The 19,086-nt window shown below is 41.7% G+C and overlaps 1 protein-coding gene across 1 annotated transcript in view; it reads left to right on the top strand.

Moving 5' to 3' along the window:
• The window catches only part of bmp6 (bone morphogenetic protein 6), a 54,867-nt gene that overhangs the window by 29,528 nt on the left and 6,253 nt on the right, over nucleotides 1-19,086 (top strand). Inside the window, exons 2-4 of the mRNA XM_033639145.2 lie at nucleotides 3,222-3,414; nucleotides 8,203-8,351; nucleotides 8,538-8,735. Of these exons, the coding sequence (XP_033495036.1) occupies nucleotides 3,222-3,414; nucleotides 8,203-8,351; nucleotides 8,538-8,735 (540 nt within the window). The remainder of the gene's footprint in view (nucleotides 1-3,221; nucleotides 3,415-8,202; nucleotides 8,352-8,537; nucleotides 8,736-19,086) is intronic.

Here is a 19,086-nt window from a genome sequence, read left to right as displayed (position 1 = left end):
TCTGCTTACGTTATGTAAATGCTGAATACAGGATAAAAAACACATACACAATGAGAAATACGATAAAGATTTACTGTTGTTTGGTATGATGCTTAGATGGCCAGCACAGCCAGGTGCCTGATATTTTGTACATTTAACGTACAGAGTATCGCAGCAGATGTAATAAATATTTGATACATGTGAAACTCCTCCTGACCTTCTCACCACCTACAGTCAGTTTATCAAAGAGTTTTCATGCCAGAAAGTCAGTAGATTCTTATACAGGGAATATAAAATTTCAAGCTGCTGGTCTTTAAGCCTGGAGCTGTTGAGGGGAGTGTTGTAAAGTCATTGAGAGTACCATGACCTCCACTTAAAGCCTCCACACACAAGCTAAGCTGATCTATCTACCCCTCAATACAAGACCAGATCCGTTATCACACAAACTTACTGCAACATCTGTGTGTGTGTGTGTGTGTGTGTGTGTGTGTGTGTGTGTGTGTGGTGTGGGTGGGCAGCTTGTGGACTTCGATGATATAATGGTCACTGTCATATCTGATAGAAGTCACAGTGACGTTGATGTGAATAACATCTCATTCTCTATAGGTGGTTTCATTTGCTACAGTGGAGAGTGTTTGAAGTAGAGGCAGAACTGGCACAGACATAAACTGAGAGGCATCAATTATTGTAATTTGTTTTGACCATGTCACAGCAATATGCTTCAGGACTGGACTGGATTTTACAGATTTTCCTCAGAAATGCAATGAAGCTAGAAAGACACGCCTTCCCTTCCTGCCTTTTCTGCTCAGCTTCTTACTTAAGTTCAGCATTTATGTAACTTTGAAATGTCTGGGGATAAGGGGAGCTTTGACCTTCCTGGGTGTGGGTACAAGGTGGGGTTGGCACTTTTGGGAGAGTCTGATTGGTTCCAGTGTTCTCACATCAACACAATTTTCTCTTCGGCTATGACTCGGGGAACAAAATGTGTCATTGGTCCATTTTGGGTGGGTCCCCACATCATAAAATTACCAGAAAGTTTTAACAAGCCTGGCTCAGGTTCAAAACCAAATTCTTCTTACCAAAGCTTTGGACTATAAAACTATCCAAATGAATCTTCAGAAAAAAATGAAATGTCTGTAAAAAATAAAGTAAAAATATTGGCTACATAGACCCCTTTGCTTTTTTGACCACCTCACATACTATGTACGGTTTTAAGTATGTCTGAAACAGCTGGAGACACACTAATCATGAAGCCATGTGTTGGGTTAAAGGAAGGAGGAAGACTCTATGATATTTCTAGTGGGCAGCCTGCTGTCATTTATAAGTTCAGGAGGTATATTCATATTAGCTCTCTTAAATAATCATTTTGGAAAACTTTTATGTCTGCTAAACTAACCGGACTGTCTCAGTCTGGTTATCTTAATCTCTCACATAACCTTCATTATCAGGGATCCGACGAATCCTTAAAAAGTCTGAAAAAGGCATTGAAGTCATTAATTCAAAATTAAGGCCTTAATTGGTATTAAAACATCTTAAATAAATCTTTCAGAAGTTTAAAAAATGCTAAGACATGGCAAGTAGAATCTTATTAAAGAAAATCTATTTAACTGTGCTCTCCCTGTGTCAGCGTGGGTTTTCTCCAGCTTCCTCCCACAGTCCAAAGACATGCAGGTTAAGTGATGACACTAAATTGCCCGTAGGTGTGAATGTGAGCGTGAATGGTTGTCTGCCTCTATGTGTCAGCCCTGTGATAGTTTGGGATAGGCTCCAACACACCTGCGACGCCTAACAGGATAAGTGGTTATGGAAAATGAATGAATAAAAAAATGAACATTTAGCTAAGATTTGTCGGCATGGCTGAGTACAGAAAGAGAAACTCAAAATTGCCAAGAAAGGCAGCCAATAATCAGGTGTTTCTTAGTTTTGTTCTACCATGTCATGTTTTTTGTTACAGTAAACATTTGGGCATAATTGTCCCCATCTCTGAGTAACTGATGACGCTTCATGTGTTTTTTCATTGCCTTAAATTAAATTTTAAGTAGCAATAAAATGCTTAAATCTAACCTGTGTTTAGCTCGATGAAACCTGGTTATGTGCCACAACTTGATGTTTTATAGGCTAAAAACATCAAGGTTAGCTGTAACCCAGTAGGCTAAGCTAACCAGCTGCTGGCTGTCGCTTCATACAGTATTTAGCGTACAGACTGGAGAGTGGTTTCAGTCTTATTTTCCCTAAATATCAAACTATTCTTTTAACTTAAATCTTGCAGGCTGGAGCAGCTGTAGCACTAGTAGAAGGATAGATGCAGGCAAATGGATGATGTTGGATATTTATGTTTGATCCCACTGCAGGTGAAGAACTGAGACGATAGTATAATCCAGCTCTGGTTCCCAGGGAGTCTGCACCTCCAGACAAAGTTTTAAATTATGAAATTATCTAAGAACAGTGAGAGTGTGTAGATGTGTGTTTTGGGCGCTCTGGCAATTATGTTACTAGTTTTTTTTGTGTGTTTTGCAGAATATAGCACATATTTGAGGCTTAGCATTTTCTGTTCATGCCTGTGTGGGTATTTCTGAACCCGACCTTCTAATTGCACTCGACATGCCCCTCTGTATTCATTTCCCTCTTCTCACTCTGTGTGTCCGTCAACAAACTGACTCTGCAGGCTCTTTGCTGTGGGAGAAAAACCTCCAGCTGAGACAGGAACCGAATCCCCGGAGAGCACATTATCATTATGGCGCATATTGCACTTAAAAGCATAGGAGGGAGCACATTTGTTGGTTTTTGTCATTTCACGCCGTCAGAAGTGGTCGCGAGAACGTCTCTGAGTTTGCTGCCGCCGAAAAAAATCATGGGCTTTTGCTTCGGACTGATGATAACAGGGGTTTATTTAGGGAAGCTGGAAGCCACGAAACCTATTAGACCTAAAGGATAAATCACATGTGATCGTTTTAAAGGCTTCTATGGTCGACCTCAGCGCAGTGTCTGTGAAAAGGATATCCGCTTATCTCTGTCTACTGTGTATTTACACTGAAACCCTGTTTGTAAATATGCAATTTGATCCTATTTGTAGAAAATGCATCATAAACATGAGACAGGCAACTGAGAAGGCATTAAAGGTAAAAATGGCGATGCTGTCCAGAGGAGATTTTTTCGCTTGTCTCTCTGTATTATCTTTCTTGTCTGTTTCTCTTTGTGTATAATGTTATAATCCTATGTGTGCGTGTGTTTCCATCCCACAGTGGAGTACGACAGGGAGCTCTCTCCGCAGCGGCGTCACCACAAGGAGTTTAAGTTCAACCTCTCACAGATCCCAGAGGGCGAGGCCGTGACCGCAGCAGAGTTCCGCCTCTACAAGGAGTGTGTGAGCCGCGCCTTCCGCAACGACACCTTCCTACTCAAAGTGTACCAGGTGGTCAAGGAGCACCCTGACAGGTAACACACACACACACTTAGGAATACGCTTTTGACAGGATGATAAACTGGTTTGAGTCTCTGCAACTGGGAAATGCAAATGTGGATCTATCAAGTCCCTCAATGACTTGCTGAACCCTGATGTCCCCTAAAATAGTTTTCCTTTCTATGGTTGAACCCTCATGTCAAATGGAAATATTCTACATGTGTTGTTGTTATTAAGTTAGTTTTTACTTCTCTTGTCACGCTGACATCAAACATCAAAAAAGATGTCTTCAATGTGAAAAGTGCTTTGCCGTGCAACATGTAGGTGTAGGTTTACAGAGGGGTTGCACTGATTGTGCTAGGAATCAACAAGTTAACAAGAGAAGGCGTCACTGAAAACAGTGAGCATGCTCAGCTGACTTTTTCTCAATACAAAAATGTAAAGATTATGATTATATAAACTCCCTGTATGTTTCTATCATTCTCCCTGTGTGTCACACAGTCTCTGGGCCCTTGCCATGTTTATATTGTAAAATCAAGCAAAACCACGTCTTACAGAAATAGCACAGCTTCAAAATCCTCCCGTCCCCCAAATGAGCGCAGCTAATACATGCCAAACATTTACATTACGTCTGCAGGGGCAGATAAACATCAAGTGAGATTTCTGAATGATATTTGTGTTTTATCAAGCCCGCCCAGCGAGAACCAGCTCCAACATGAAGAGAATTCCTGATATACACATTTAGGCTCACATTGCCCAGTATATTTTGCTTCTCGATAAATACACATCAAAGTACCTTTCTTCTGTAAAGCCTGGTGTGTGGAGGACTATTACACTTGATTAATATATTATTTTGTGTTGAATATCATCAAGAAACAAAACACCTTAAGGTGAGGTCTCTAACACCGAATGTTCTCAGACCACAGTCCTGAGCTGAAGCTGATCCACTCTGAGGTCCGCGGATTGAAAGAGTCGCTGTAGATGTTGGCAAAGTATATTTTTCTGTCTGTCAAAAGGTTTCTATAGGTATCAGAAGCTACTTATTTGCTGCATTCCTTTATCCCTTCAATGGGTGGGTTGTGCTCTTTGGCCTGGAGGTAAGGCCTTTTATTTTTGGAGATATTTGGAGATTAAAGGGCCCATATATCTCCAATTTCTTTATTATTGTAGGACAGGTTTTTTACCTTGAAGAAAATTACAGTCTGGGTGGTGTGCTATCAGGTGGAGGAAATTTGCTCCCGCTGTGTTTGTGCTTTGCAGGAGTGAATTCAAGGTGCAACATGCATCCACTGACAAACTCAGTAACGTCTCTGCCACATTAAAGTTGTTACTGGTTCCAGTTTGCATTCGTAGTTTCTTTCTCCCCAGTTATATGCCGTTAAGTCTTCAATGTTTTTCCTCATTTTCCACCTTTCGCAAAACTGCAACTTTGTAATCAGCCAATCAGTGGGAAGCCTATTAACTTTCTCGTGCTCCTCCTTCCCGTAAAAACCTGACTCCTGTTTTTGACTCTAAGCCGTAATGATAGAGCGCTTAATTAGCCTGACACCCTTTGTACTTTTCATTTGATTGGGGTGGTTTGCTAAAAGCAGGCAAGGAATGTGAGAGATTACAATGCCAGAAATGTGGCAGGCCTGACATCGCATTGAGAGAGGGCAGGTTGCTGCAAAGGCTGCTTTTACTGACGAAAACCAATTCAGCAGCATCTTACCAGCTATTATACTGCACCCAACCTCATTCTTTTTTTTTTACTTATGCAAGTGTTTCAGTTCCTGCTAACAGTAATATTGTCTTTATTCGGATTCTTAAGTGTACCGGCATGTTGATCCAGAGTTATAACCTCTGTCTTGTACTGAAAATCTCCTCTCCCTCCAGATGTCTGTCTTGCATATTGCTTTTACAATCTTACAAATATGCCTTTTCAGCAGTTTAAAAGATGAAAGCACATGAAATAACCAGGCCAGCTGTGAGCTACACTCTCCCACCTTGCGTTACATTTTTAACAGCATTCACTGACAAGACTTATAAAGGAGATTTATTGTGGTAAAAAAACACAACCTTCACCTTTGACCTTATTATTCCAGTTCATTTAAGCAGTCAGTCAATAAGCAGCTTTACAGTAGACCCTGCAGGCAGCTCTCTGATGGACCCCCTGCCGTCCTTCATCAGCTGAACAGCGGCTGTGACGATGAGGCGGAAACATCGGTACACAGGCCCACGCTGTGACAAACGTGTGAACTTAGCAGTGGGGTGTGTGTGTGTGAGGGGAGTAGAGGCTCATACGGAAACTGTCAGAAACACTCTCATTAATGAGCAATAAAGAGCGGCTGCTGATGCATGACTGCAGGGGCATTCTCCGAACACCTGGATGATTGTGAGGCTTTGATGTTTGCTCTGGAGGAGGCTCCGACAGACCCGACGCTGTGTTATTACTACTGTAATGGGACAGTGGGAGGACAGGCCCTCTTATCACTCACACCCTGTCTTTTCTTTACAACTCCTGTGCTCTCTTTTCATTAATTTGTCCTCAGTTGTATTACGTGGGTCTTTTTTTCTTCCCACGTTTGACACATTCTTCCATTTTGTAGCCTGATTTCACTCACACAAAATAATGTCAATGATATAAACATACCTGTAGCCTGATACCAAGGATTTAATACCTTCCTTTTCCCTGTCCCTCAGAGAGGTAGACTGTATGGTCAAACCCACAGTGGAGTACAATACAGTGTATCCCCGCATTTTCTGTTAAGTGCAGCTATCCATCTTTCTGTCATTTTGTTATGATACTGTTTCCCCGATACAAACCAACAGCTCCCGTGTCTCCTTGGTTTCTTAAAGAGGTAGAGCCGTCCTGTCCTGACTGACAGGATAATAGCACTGGACTGTACCTCTGTATTTACGCTGTACAGAGCATATACAGAGCATAATTATCAAAGTCTGGTACACTTGACACTTTTTAAATGTTGTCCTACTTTTTTTGGTACCTGTGTTGGCTATTTTTACGTGCATCAACTCATCATTTCTTTTTCGCTCTTTCCATGTAAGTTATGCACTGTTTACATGCCTCAGTAAGTCCTCAGTAGCTCGGCTTCAACTGGTACAGAATGCTGCAGCTCGCATTTTAACTGGGACAAATCGTAGGTCACTTATCTCACTTATGCCTCCCTCCATTGGTTGCCAGTTAACCTCAGAATTGATTTTAAGATTCTTTTAATATCTTTGAAAGCTCAACATGGTTTAGCCCCCATTTATATAGCTGAGCTTCTGACTACCTATACTCCAAGCCGTGATCTGAGATCCTCAAGCCAACCCTCGCTAGTCATCCCTAGATTGAGGTTGGTAACTAAAGGTGACCGGGCCTTTGCCATCAAGGCCGCGAGGCTCTGGAATTCGCTGCCTGAGGAGATTAGGCTGGCTAGCTACTACTTTTAATTTTAAATCATTGTTTAAAACATATTTTTATAGTAAAGCTTTCCCTTTTAATGTCTGATTTGTACATTTTGATTTGAAACTTTTGTTTTATTTCCTTTTGTTCTGTTTTTGCCTCTGTGCACACTATTTTTCTCAGCTCTTAATTTTGTTTAAATATTGTATGCACTTTGTGAAGCACTTTGTAACCTTGTTTAGATAAGTGCTTTACAAATAAAAAAAATCTTATTTTATTTTATTCTTATGTGTATAGCTGTAATATTTCCTCTTTTGTGATTGAACAAATTAGTCTGCCTCTCTATAATCAAGTGCACATTACTTTCCAAATTTTAATATTTTAAGGGTGGGCAAACCAGTGCAAAATTATGAAAGCATTCTCTTTTAAACGAAACCATGTCGGGGGAGGGCACTGATTACTACTGCATTTATGAAAGTGCCATTAACATTGATATTTTCATTATATTAGGTTAACTGCTTTCTAGAGTATTTAAAAGCCCAACAGACCACTAGATACAAGACAAGTTAATATCATTATCATAACAGCCAAGATTACTGTTACACATTTAAAATTAACATAGCTAAACATAAGCTTGCTAACTACATTTTCACCTACAGAATGTGCAACTGATTTCACTGTGCTTGCAGAGGTTAAAGAGGAGTTTTTAAAAGCAGAGATCTCAGTGTTTTTTGGGAGGCACAGCGATCATGTAACTGTTGTCTTTTTTAGATTTTGGTACAGAAAGTGTGGTCAGGGATTGTCTCTGGAAGCTGCCTCTTGTTCTGGCTTTTGCTCAGTCATCATTGCATTGTGGTCAAAAGACAGATGGTGCCTCTGTTTCTGCCAGGCAGCTGGCAACTTGGCATCCGCAGTAGGAGTGCTTCCCGTGCTCCTCTCTATCCACACTCAGTCCTCACTTTTAAAGCAGACTAGCTGTAACTAAGGTACAAATTTGTGCATCGTCAATTTATTCTCACTTAAAGTGCTTGTTTGTGCCTGACAGGCTCAGATTAAAGTGTGACAACTTATGGGAAGTATCCCTGCAGAGATAGACCTTTTTGTTTAAGAGTAAGTTTCTTTTGTTAAACCACAAACAGGCCCGACATCGCTGTCACCAAACCCACCAGACTCCAGATATAAAACATATGACAATGGGGTCTAGATTGAAAAATATCGAAGTAACCCTTCAAGCACCTTTAATAAACAGTTATACTAGTTAACTTAAAGTGGTTTTCAAGTTAGTGCTCAGCTGAAAGGCTCGATAACATTGCCTTATTTATTTCCTACCAATGATCATTTTCATTAGATGATAGTCAGCCCAGTTACAAAACACATTTCTATTTTTATCTCTGATCTATATTATTTTTCTTCTGTGTCATCTCCTATGTTCTCCCAGAGAGGCAGACCTGTTCCTGCTGGAGTCTCGCAGGCTGTGGGCGGCTGAGGAGGGCTGGCTGGAGTTTGACATCACTGCCACCAGCAACCTGTGGGTGATGAGCCCGGTACACAATCTGGGCCTGCAGGTCAGCGTGGAGACCAGCAGTGGTAAGAGATCACGTCACATATAAGTTGTTCCTTACTTTTAAAGCACATAATGCACTCAGTTTAACCACATAAAGTTGTGTAGTAGTTAAACTCACTTCCTGTGGTTGACAAAATAACTGTAACTGACAACTTGTGGAAAAACTACACAACGATTATAGTAAATCTTGCCTTTGTCTTCTGTAACAGGGCAGAGCATCAGCTCCAAGGATGCGGGGCTCGTAGGACGTGACGGTGCACTGGAGAAGCAGCCTTTCATGGTGGCGTTCTTTAAAGTCAGTGAAGTGCATATCCGTACCGCCCGCTCCACTGGCGGAAAACGTCGCCAGCAGAACCGCAACCGATCCACGCAACCGCAGGAGGGATCTAGAGGGATAGGCCCAGCAGGTTAGTCTGACAGCCGCTGCACAAACACTAAACCTTAACTGACCTCCTCAAACAAAACAACCATGAAGACAATCAGACACAAAACTGACCTCAGCCCAACCTCACTACCTCCGTAACTGATGTCCGACCTGTTGAAAGCAGTGAATAGAAAGCATGTGTTTGAAGTATTCCTCTTTGAGACGCTTGATAAATTGGACCTGACTTCATCCGGATCTCGCTCTAATCAGCCTCCATCAGATGAAAATCCAAACCCTGGGATGATGTCCAAAATCTGCTGTTACTGTAGTTGGATTAAGGGTAGTGAAGTGTATCCTGAATCCTTAATATTGAGCAATATATTACACATATATAATGTTTTATTTATGAAGGGGGTTTCTGTGGCACCTCTCCAGACAGAGCTAGAAAGTTGAATGGAGGGTTTGGCTTGAGATTTTAGCAAAAAAGACTTTAGAGGAAAAACAGCAAAGGCTAGAGTTTGAGATAAATGGGTGGTGTTAGGGAGAGAGGTTGGAAGAGAAAAGGTCAAACTGGAAGAAAAAAATATGTGTATTAGAGAAAATTTTATAAACTGACAGACTAATTACAACTTTGAATGTTGCATTGTGGAATAATTTGAGTTCTCATAGGAAATGTTGGACAACACAGCAAAACGGCAGAGCAACAAAAACAGCAGACTAGTGAATATTCAGTGATTTAGGACGCAGACGGCAAATCCATCTTGACAGGTGACCTCATCCTCTGAACCTCATCATTAGTCCTCCCCGCTTCTCTTCCTACTCAGTGGTATGATGTAATGAACAGGTATAAGCCTGATGTTATGAACTCCACAAGCTTTTCAAATTAAATCAAACCCTAATCCGCCCACCTTTCACCTGCTGTGTAATTCTGGCCAGGCTTTACAGTGCTTAAAGCTAAGCTGCTCCTGTGAGGCTTCATTGTGTGACTAATGCAGTACATAAAGCTAGCACTCAGGGAGCCTGCTGTTAATATCGCTCTGATCCTTGGCTAATTTGACAGATGAGGCATCTTGTTAATATTAAGCCTTTACAGCTCAAAGCTTTGAGTCTGCAGAGGAGAGCCCTGTATGCAGCCGTAAATAAAGTGTCTCCAGCAGGTAACTGCCCCTATATATTTTAAGTATTGGTGACATTTAAGAGATCTAAAGAAAGTTTGCCCCAAATCAAAAATACATATTTTTCCTCTTACCTGTAGAGCTATTTATCAATCTAGATTATTTTGCTGTGAGTTGCAAAGTGTTGGAGATATCAGCTGTAGAGATCTGCCTTGTCTGGAATATAATGGAACTAGATGGCACTTGGCTTGTGGTGGTCAAAGCGCCATAGAAATACATTTGATAAACTTAACAGCGATGTCTCTATACAGAAATCATGATGCAGTTACTTAATAATAATATTCTAACTAATATTTGAACACTGCTAGCACCACTGAGCTAGCTGACGTTACAGCTCAGCAGAGGAGGACACCATTAATGTCTACACCTCACACTGTCACGAGCATGAGCGTCTTGTCCATGAGTAGATGCACACTTCCTAAAATAAAATAGCTCCTACTGTACATGAAACTGCTCACAACAAGGTCTGTGGTTTATCTTGGGTAACTGATCATGATTTCTGGAAAGAGACATTGCTGTTAAGTTTTTCAGATGTATTTTTGGTGCTTTTAGCAACACAAGCCAAGTGCATCTAGTGCTATTATATTGGGGAGAAGGCAGACATCTTTAAGACTGATATTTCCAACACTCTGCAACTCACACCAAACAACCTAGACTTATAAATAGCACTACAGGTAAGAGAAAACATATGTATTTTTTATTTTGAGGTGGAATGTCCCTTTAAATCACAACTGGGTCAGAAAAAACGTAACTTGTATAGTCTTCCATGGAGACAGAAATATGACCCTGAGGTAAACTTGATTCCACAAATATAAAGTTATGTAAAACTGAGTATAGTAGTGTTCACACATGATCTACAAAGCACACAGTATTGCTGTATTTAAATATCTCGTAGAGCTGTGTATCTGCTGAGCCTCAGGTAGCCAAAATTGTTTGGCCCAGCAGCAGCCTAATCTCTGCACACCTGCTTGCTAGTCTCACGTCAGACTGGTGATAAATGATGTGCGAGAATCAGCCCAAGTATACTTGAGCAGATTCCACTGGCTGAAACCGGCCCAAAATTAGCTGCTAACTGGAGCTGATTCTCAACCCAAAACAGCTCAAATCTGCGTCCTAACAACCGAACTAAATCTGGGCCAGAGCAGGCTCACATTCGGTTCTCCGGTGCCAGAACACAGCTCAGTGCACTGACACACAGCCACTAACGGCCCTACTTGGCTGGCTACCTGGGAAGCGATTCACCTTTGCTTTGCTGCCTCTGCTGCCCTGTTTAATGGCTCCACCATCTGCGTGGTATACAGAAGTATTTGTGGGACAAGTTGTGTTTGTTCTCACTATTAGTCTGAAAATCCCTTGCTGAGAAATTTTGGCTTCCCATTTGTTCAGTGCATCTCCTTCACTTTCTCAGTAGGTAACAGCGTGCTGCTGTTAACACAACAGGTTGTAAGTAAAACTCCTGCAGGGCTTTTTCTCAGTAATTGCATTAGATGAAAGCTTTGGCTGACATAACAGAGAACAAAGACTCATCATTTGTTATGCTACACGACAGTTGGAGTGTACCACATGTTCTGTTCTGGCTCCAGACCTGTACTCTCTCTTCCATGCAGCTGTCTTTGGCTTGAGATGTCTTAAGACTTTAAGTCAGGATGTCTTGAAGATGATACTGATACTGGGGTACACTAGTGAATCAGAGGGCTCAGGTGCACGCCATGTGCTCGCAATGTGGGTTAGCGTTTCTGTAATGGATGTCATCTCTGCTCCCTTTCAGTATATAAAGGAATATATTTATCTAAAGCAAATACATGCATAATTAAAGGAATAGTTAAATACTAATAGACATTATGAACAAGGTAGATTGGTTGTAGTCTGCTTTTGTGTCCCAGACTATATCAGGACGAGAACACTCTCAGACGTGAATCTGCTCAAAAATCTGCTCTAACAAGGACAAACTGTTAAATATGTGTCCTGAAGGATTGGACTTTACATAACCCAAAACATCAAGACCTCTCCGCCTCGCCACTCGGGACGGCGGGGAGTGTAAATATTTAGATCCTACACAGGAAGTGGGGAGGCCCCCCTCGCGACAGCCGAGTGTCCGTGGCCAGCGGAGGACTGCTGGGATTGGACGGGATGGGAGGATCCGCGAGGAATTCAGGAGGGCATATGGTTTCAATACCGCATCACTCACTCCAGAGACAGGGAGGAGGACAGGATGGATGGGGAGAGCATCCGTCATGTGGAGCACTCATAGGGAGAAACAAAATGTGGACGTTGTCCCCCAGTTTCTGTTTGGCACTGAGCTACAGTACATCAGTTCAGGCCACCACAGCTCCAACTAAAAGGAGTATTTCACCTATAATTCACCCTGATACTTTTTTTTCTGGAAAAACATAAGATCTGAGGCCGGAAGGCACCAATGTGTTTGTTTTTAATTGCTCTAGTGTGCACTAACTTCCACATAGAGGCTTTTTAAAAACTTTTCAGCATGACTTACTTACTGTATGTTTTCTAAAAATAGTTTCCCTCCTCTGCCCAAACTGCACAGTCCTGACCTGTGTGGTTACTACTGCACTGATTTTACTTCATCTTCTGTATCAGTTTGGTACCATTTTGTACTCATTTTAAGTATAACTGACAACTTATGAGCTATTTTGTCAGTTTTCATTTAAATTTTATGTATTTGGCTCTACTGCTTTGCTTTGTCAAAAAATTACTAAAACGCCTCTCTCACTCTGCTATGGATATAAAAAAAACCTTTAACTCTGAAACTTTATTTTCCCTACTGTACTCCCTGTGAGGCCACAGGCCTTGTTATTTCCTCATTTTCACAATTTTAGCGAGCTAGATTTAAACGACACGTGATATTAAATGTCTTCCAGATGACAAAATAGAACAAATTGAGCCAAATAAATTTCTGCAGTATTAGTTTTGAGATAATAGTGTGATTATATGTGCAATAAATCATCTTTGTTTTTCACATTTGAGTCACAAAAGCAGACAGTTTGCAGGCCAGGAAGACAAATGTCTTGTTTTCTTATTCATCGAGCAAATTGGTCTTTTTAGATTACATTTTTTCTTCATTTCGGAGTTATGCGTTGGTTGCATGAATAGTTTTGTCAGCATGATGCTTCCACCCCCTCTGGGTGTGCCTGATGTGTGCACAGTGGAAAATGCTGCTGTGTACCTTGCCAGAAGAACAATACAACACCTTTAAAGGTAATTTGGGGTTTTGTGGGCGAAGAAGGCCGAGGAGGTAATGGGACTCGGGTTGGGCTTTGGCTGTGGGGGAAGTTAACAACCATCCGGGGAAGGAATATCACGTCCCGGCACAGCACAGGCGGCCTGTAATTAGGCCTAGCCAGTCATTAGCTGCACAGCTAAAAGACTGACCACGCTAACAGTATCGCTTAAAGAATTATAATAACACGGCACTGAGCCAGCAGTGTTTTTTCATCTGTCTCTCCTCTCCTCCCTCCTCCTCCTCATTCTCCTCGCTCCCTCCCCACCCGACCTCCTTTTGTTTACCGTTGGAGTAATTAGACACAGCGGAGCTCCCTCGCAGGGTTTAATAACCTCTGTGATGAAAGACAGGAAGAAAGATAAACTTCAGTAGTAGTGGTTGGTGGGAGGGAAAAAGAGAGGAGAAACGTCAGTGACATTCTCCTTTCATGTCACTGTTCGTGGCCTCTCTCCTTTCAGGAAGGAATGAGACTTTCGGGACTCTGTCCTTCTCCTTCCTCCTTCCGGGTTTAAGGACCCAGATTTTATCTTAAACATTGGGTCTATATAACCCAAGTTTTCTGTCACCACCACCTCTATGGGACTTCATGTAACTGATACTGTAAAAGCTACAATCCTTTCTCGCTCTTGATTTGAGAAATTGCTGTAGCAAACTATAGAATTACAGCAAGGCAGTTTGAGAGATTGTGGCCTGCTGGGGTTGAAATGACTTTTTAATGTCAAATGTCACATGCACACACTGACACACACTTCCTACACCAAACAACCTGGCAATAACCTCTGAATTGGCGCCATTTAATTCTTGTATTTTTGGAGCAACATGCGATAAATATAACTTATAGCCTTTTCCTCCTGACATAAGTGCTGCTGGGAGTGTTTTGGGTGCGTAATGAATGGCAGGTAGTGTAGTTAGGGGTTAATATCAGCACACTACAGTATATCGAAAGTCTCCGCTTTGGGTTCAGCAAGGAGCAGTGTGTCTTGACTGGGTGGGGAACCGGCAGCCGTTGCCGCACCTCAATGAATTCAGTGTGAATTGGCTTTAGTGGAGAGTTTTGCTTGTCTACTACGGATGCTTGTCTACTCACAGAAAACATTTCCAGGTTAAACACTGTTAGGTAAGTTGCTGTAATATGAGAGTAGAGCTCAGTGCCACTTGCTGTGCTTTCACATTACTGTGTCACTAAAGGAAATCCTGCTTCCATCTGATATTCAAATATTTGGACCCAGCAGCAGCGTTGAAGCAGGTGAAACTAGAATTCATGGTTTGTTTTTTAGGTGCTGCCAGTGCTTAAAGGAATTGTGACCTCACCTGTGAGTTCCTGCTAGACTCACAGATTTTTAAATTGCTTTTCTCTGCTTTGGAAAGTTTTACAAACATAAATCCACCATGGCTAAAAAAATCTGAATAAAAAGATTCATAATCGGCCTTGTTTACAGGTGTGCCTTTTACAATGGTAGTCTATGGGGAAAATACTTTTTTGGGCTGCAGGGAATTTTTTTGCTACAATACTGCGAGTGGCCACTGGGAAAAAAAATGCTGCAAGGCTGAACTGCTTTCCTGGGGGCCTGTGGTTCCCTCAACAAAAATCCCATGGGATTTTCTTTCATTGGATTTTGTAGTATTGCAGAAATTAGCTCTATAGGAAAGAAATGTTTATGAGACTTACACATTTTGTTCCGCAAGGTAATCTTCACAAATTGACACCACATTTCTATTTTTTTAAGGGTTAGTGCAATCACCAGAAGTAAAAGGCTAACATTAGGCTATAAACTACACTATGGGTGCATGACTCCAGCATCACACTGAGGCTTTAAAGCTGTGTTCGCTGTGATGATAATCTGTAGTCTCATTCAGCCACTTATTAGCAACCACCTTTTTTGAAACACTTAAAAGTGTTTTTCACAAGGAGGGTATTTACCGATGTATTTTATGTTGTAGAGCAGAACGTGAAAGTCTCCTAAGCTTGTGTTAACCACAGACCTTCAGGCGTCTAACCAAAAACCCATTCAAAAAACCCATTGACTTTAAGATGAGAGAAGTGGGAGTGCTAAAATACTAACTCAACTCTGGGTTTAGGACTCATTCCTGCACCACTCTATTTCCCAAAATGCCAGACTCTTCCTTCAATGAATGAGCATCATAAAACCATTTGAATTATATATGTTTATGCACAGCCATTACTCCAATGTAAAACCTATTGGAATATTCACAAGTACATTATACTGTAGTAAGCACAGAGTTTCAGTTGGTGTAGTAAGTGGTAGAGTACAGATTAGAATAATAAGATTAATACGTAGAGTAAGTTTTTGTCGTTCTCCTTCCCACCTCTGCTCTCTGTCAGAAGGAAAGGAAAAAGAAATGAATGGAAGTCTCATGGGAGCTGGAGCTCAGCGGTAGCTGTGTGGCATTAGATTTTTACAGGCAGGAAGGGGAGATGTGGTTTATGGGCACCACAAATCTGGGCCTTTACACTCAATGAAAGCCCACAGTAAATATCAGCTTTATTCCTCTTAAAGAGTCCCACAGACTGTAAATGCTGATGGCTTTGAAAGCCAAGAGGTGCAAGGAAAATGACTCGTGTGTAGATACGTGTGTGTGTGAGAGAATAGGAGGAAAAGGGAATGAGTTACTAAATACTATAGATTGTGCTGTGCAGCATACGGCATAGCAAGATTTTCTTCTAATGTGTGTTGATATCCACCTTTTGTGCAATATAGGAGGATTTTTTCTCAATATCTTAGTATGTTGTCTGACCATGCACTCTAACAGTTGCTGATAGTTTACTTTGAACTGAATGTGTGACTGCACAGGATGTTTTAATGAGTGTAACATTTAAAATTCTATTTCATTTTGATTGTACATTTTTTCTGTCTCAACATGCAAATCTTGTCCATGCCAAACACGCAGCTGTGTGCAGACTGAAGTCTAGAGAAGGAAATCAAATAACATGATCAGATTCTGCCACCTTGCCTGCAACCATAGAAACCCCACGAGGAACCAGTAATTTAATAGCTACTGTGTAGAAGTCTGACGAGTGTGCAGGCAGCTTCGTTCACCCTCTACCCTGGGCTGGGATATGACCCAAAGCTGAATGTCACGCCCCATAAACTAGACCTGGATGAAGGAGCAGGAGGTCTCTGAGAATGTGTGTGTGTGTATAATATGGGTGTGTGTAGTTTGAGCCAGTGTGTATGTCAGTGTCTGGAAGCCCAAAATTATTAAAACCCCAGCGATCCATATTCCAATTCAACTCATAAATCTCGACACAAAACAAAAGCCCTATCGTCCTAAAATATTTTAATGTGTCAGTTCCTCTTTCTATAAACATCACCTCAAGGTTATATCAGGTCAGCCAAGTCACTCAGCCAATCAGCTTAGTTCTCTCAATGGCACTTTGTCTTTCGTCCTTGGGTGTTTCCTGTATGTAAACACTATACACACTGCAAATGTGCCTTACAGTACAAGAAAGATTATTATTATAATTATAGGAAAAGTCAGTACGATCCTACAGCAACTGGTCGAGGACCAGCCTGTTTCCTCATCTGTGAAGGTCTCCATATAGTAAATCTGTTAGATCTGAATACTCTGTGCTGTTGAAGACTCTGGCAGATCAGTCAGTCTGCAGGGAGGCAGGACGAGCACATGTGACCCGGTATCATCTGCACACACACGGAGCCAAACATGCGTGCCTGAATCCACAGCACACACACACACACACACACACATATAAACTCTGTATTTCCACATAAGCAGACACCCAGTGAACTGCCCTTCCTATTGGGAAGGAAGCAACCGTAAACTGGGGAAACACCTGACTGTATTTGATGGTTACGGATGACCATTTGACCTCACTCCACAGCCTTCTGTCGTGACCGGTCGCACCTTTCATTTCCTGTCTTTTACAGAATTAACCCGTCTAATCAGATGACATATTCATGTCCTGCTGCAATAAACTATTGTTGTCACTGTGTTGTCGCACATTTAGAGAGCAGATGGTGGAAAGTGTGGTAGTGCCATGCTCTACTTAGCTCCTCTCTGTTCTCGCTCTGTCTGCGTCTCTTTTCTCTTTCCCTCTCTCCTCATTTGCTTCAAGCTGAGATGAATCCAAGTGACAAATCCAACTTGCTCTCCCTCCCTGTCTCTGTCTCTTTTTCTTACTTGAGGCGAGTCCAGCTAAAACACACACACAGTCATGAGTCTGGGCAGTGTGGTCAGTGCGTCTGTTCAAAATGAAATTTGATTTGATGATGAAATCATAATGCAACTGGCACTGGTGAATTTAAATTACAACTCTTCATTTTAATGAGCGGCTAAGTGGATTTGGCTGTTAAACAGATAAACATCAGGTCAGTTGTGAACGTGTGTGTGTGCATGTGTGTGTGTTTGTGTATGTTCAGTAAGCGCCGGTGGTAATAAATGATAGACATGGAGATGCAAGGACCCAACATCAATGACCCTTACATAATTGTGTGTGTGTGTGCCCAGCTCCAGCTGACTAAACAAGGCTGCTGTTGGTGAGTTAGTGAGGTGAGTGGCTGTGACTGAGTGACAAATCTCCGTCTGCAGTCTGACTCACTTGCTTTTTTTTTTTCTCTGACACACACGCACACACACAAACGCTTCTGAAAAAGAATCGGATGATGATTTTTGCATGCATGGACGTAAATCTGTACATTTATTTGCTTGTCTGTCTATCACAACATTTCTTTAGGCAAACAGGTTGTCTATTTATTCCCCATGAGAAGCAAAAGCCATGCTTGCATGTTGACAGGATAAGCGGCTGCACCAAATGGGCTGACAATGCAATAAGCAAATCTGAAAAACTAGCAAATGACAATTTTGAATGTGAGAGCCACTTGCATAAACTCAAAGCTGTAATTTTTTTTCTCTGCAGTGTGTAAAGTTATTGTAGCCTAGATATCCTCAGCACTAACTCTACTATAGGCTAAACATGGAGTCAGAAACCAGTATTGTAACCCTAATGACAAGTGACACAAAAAAACAACAAAAATAGGCAACCACCAAATGGTTTTCAGCCAAAACAGTTGGTTAACAGTTTTATAATTAACATTGCGATGTGAGAATGTGCAGACCGACAACCATCTACAATTAAAATAACTTGCGGGCTTTAGGCTGAAGTGTTGCTTAAGGCATGGAGGGGCCACCAAGAAGCCAAGCTGAGGGCAGATTTTTAGGGACAACTGTTACACCATATGGGTCCTCTGGACGAAGCTCTTTTGAGCATACAGGACTCCAACTGGTGTGTTGCATTTTTCCCTCTCATTGTCTTTGTCTTTTTGTGAAGAAAAAATAATCACAACAATAAAATCAATGAGGCGAGACAGAGAGAGCGAAGGAGAGAGAGCCCTTGAAACGTCAGTGGAAAGTCAGTGTCACTGTCTTGACTTCAGCGCGGTGACCGATGCCAGCAATGACCTCCTCGACTGTGAAAACCAAACCTATACCTGGGACTGTCTGCAGCCGTCTGCTGCAGAATGGAACAGAGATAATTAAGAACAAACTGCAGGGCAACGGAGTCCATAAACACAGTTGTCACTGTGTCACCACTTGAGCTCGCGCCAAGCAATATTTGAATGCTGATGAATTCAATTAGGCACGCGTTCAAATGCATTAAACAGCAGATGAATGTGAAGCACGTAGAGCGCAGTGACCGCTGTAATGAGCATTTGTGCCTGTGCTCTGGTCAACGCCCTCACATGTCTCCACCCTGTGCATTACATGAGGCGTATTGTGTTGTTCTTCTGCTCTCAGACTCTGAATGTCATGAGTCACTTCCATGAGGTTTAATTGGAATTTTTTTTTCTACAATACCTCATTTACCCAGGGAAGGGTTTTTGCTGAGTGTGTTTTACCATGGCTGACCCATCTGACACATAGTAGGACACATGTTACACATCGAGGGCTGCATTTAGTCATGTTGCATAAACTAGAAAAATGTGAACATATTATAGATG

Source organism: Epinephelus lanceolatus, chromosome 20, assembly GCF_041903045.1.
Source record: "Epinephelus lanceolatus isolate andai-2023 chromosome 20, ASM4190304v1, whole genome shotgun sequence".
NCBI lineage: Eukaryota > Metazoa > Chordata > Actinopteri > Perciformes > Serranidae > Epinephelus > Epinephelus lanceolatus.
The sequence above is the reverse complement of the archived record's forward strand: the minus strand, read 5'-3'. Positions and strand labels throughout refer to the sequence as shown.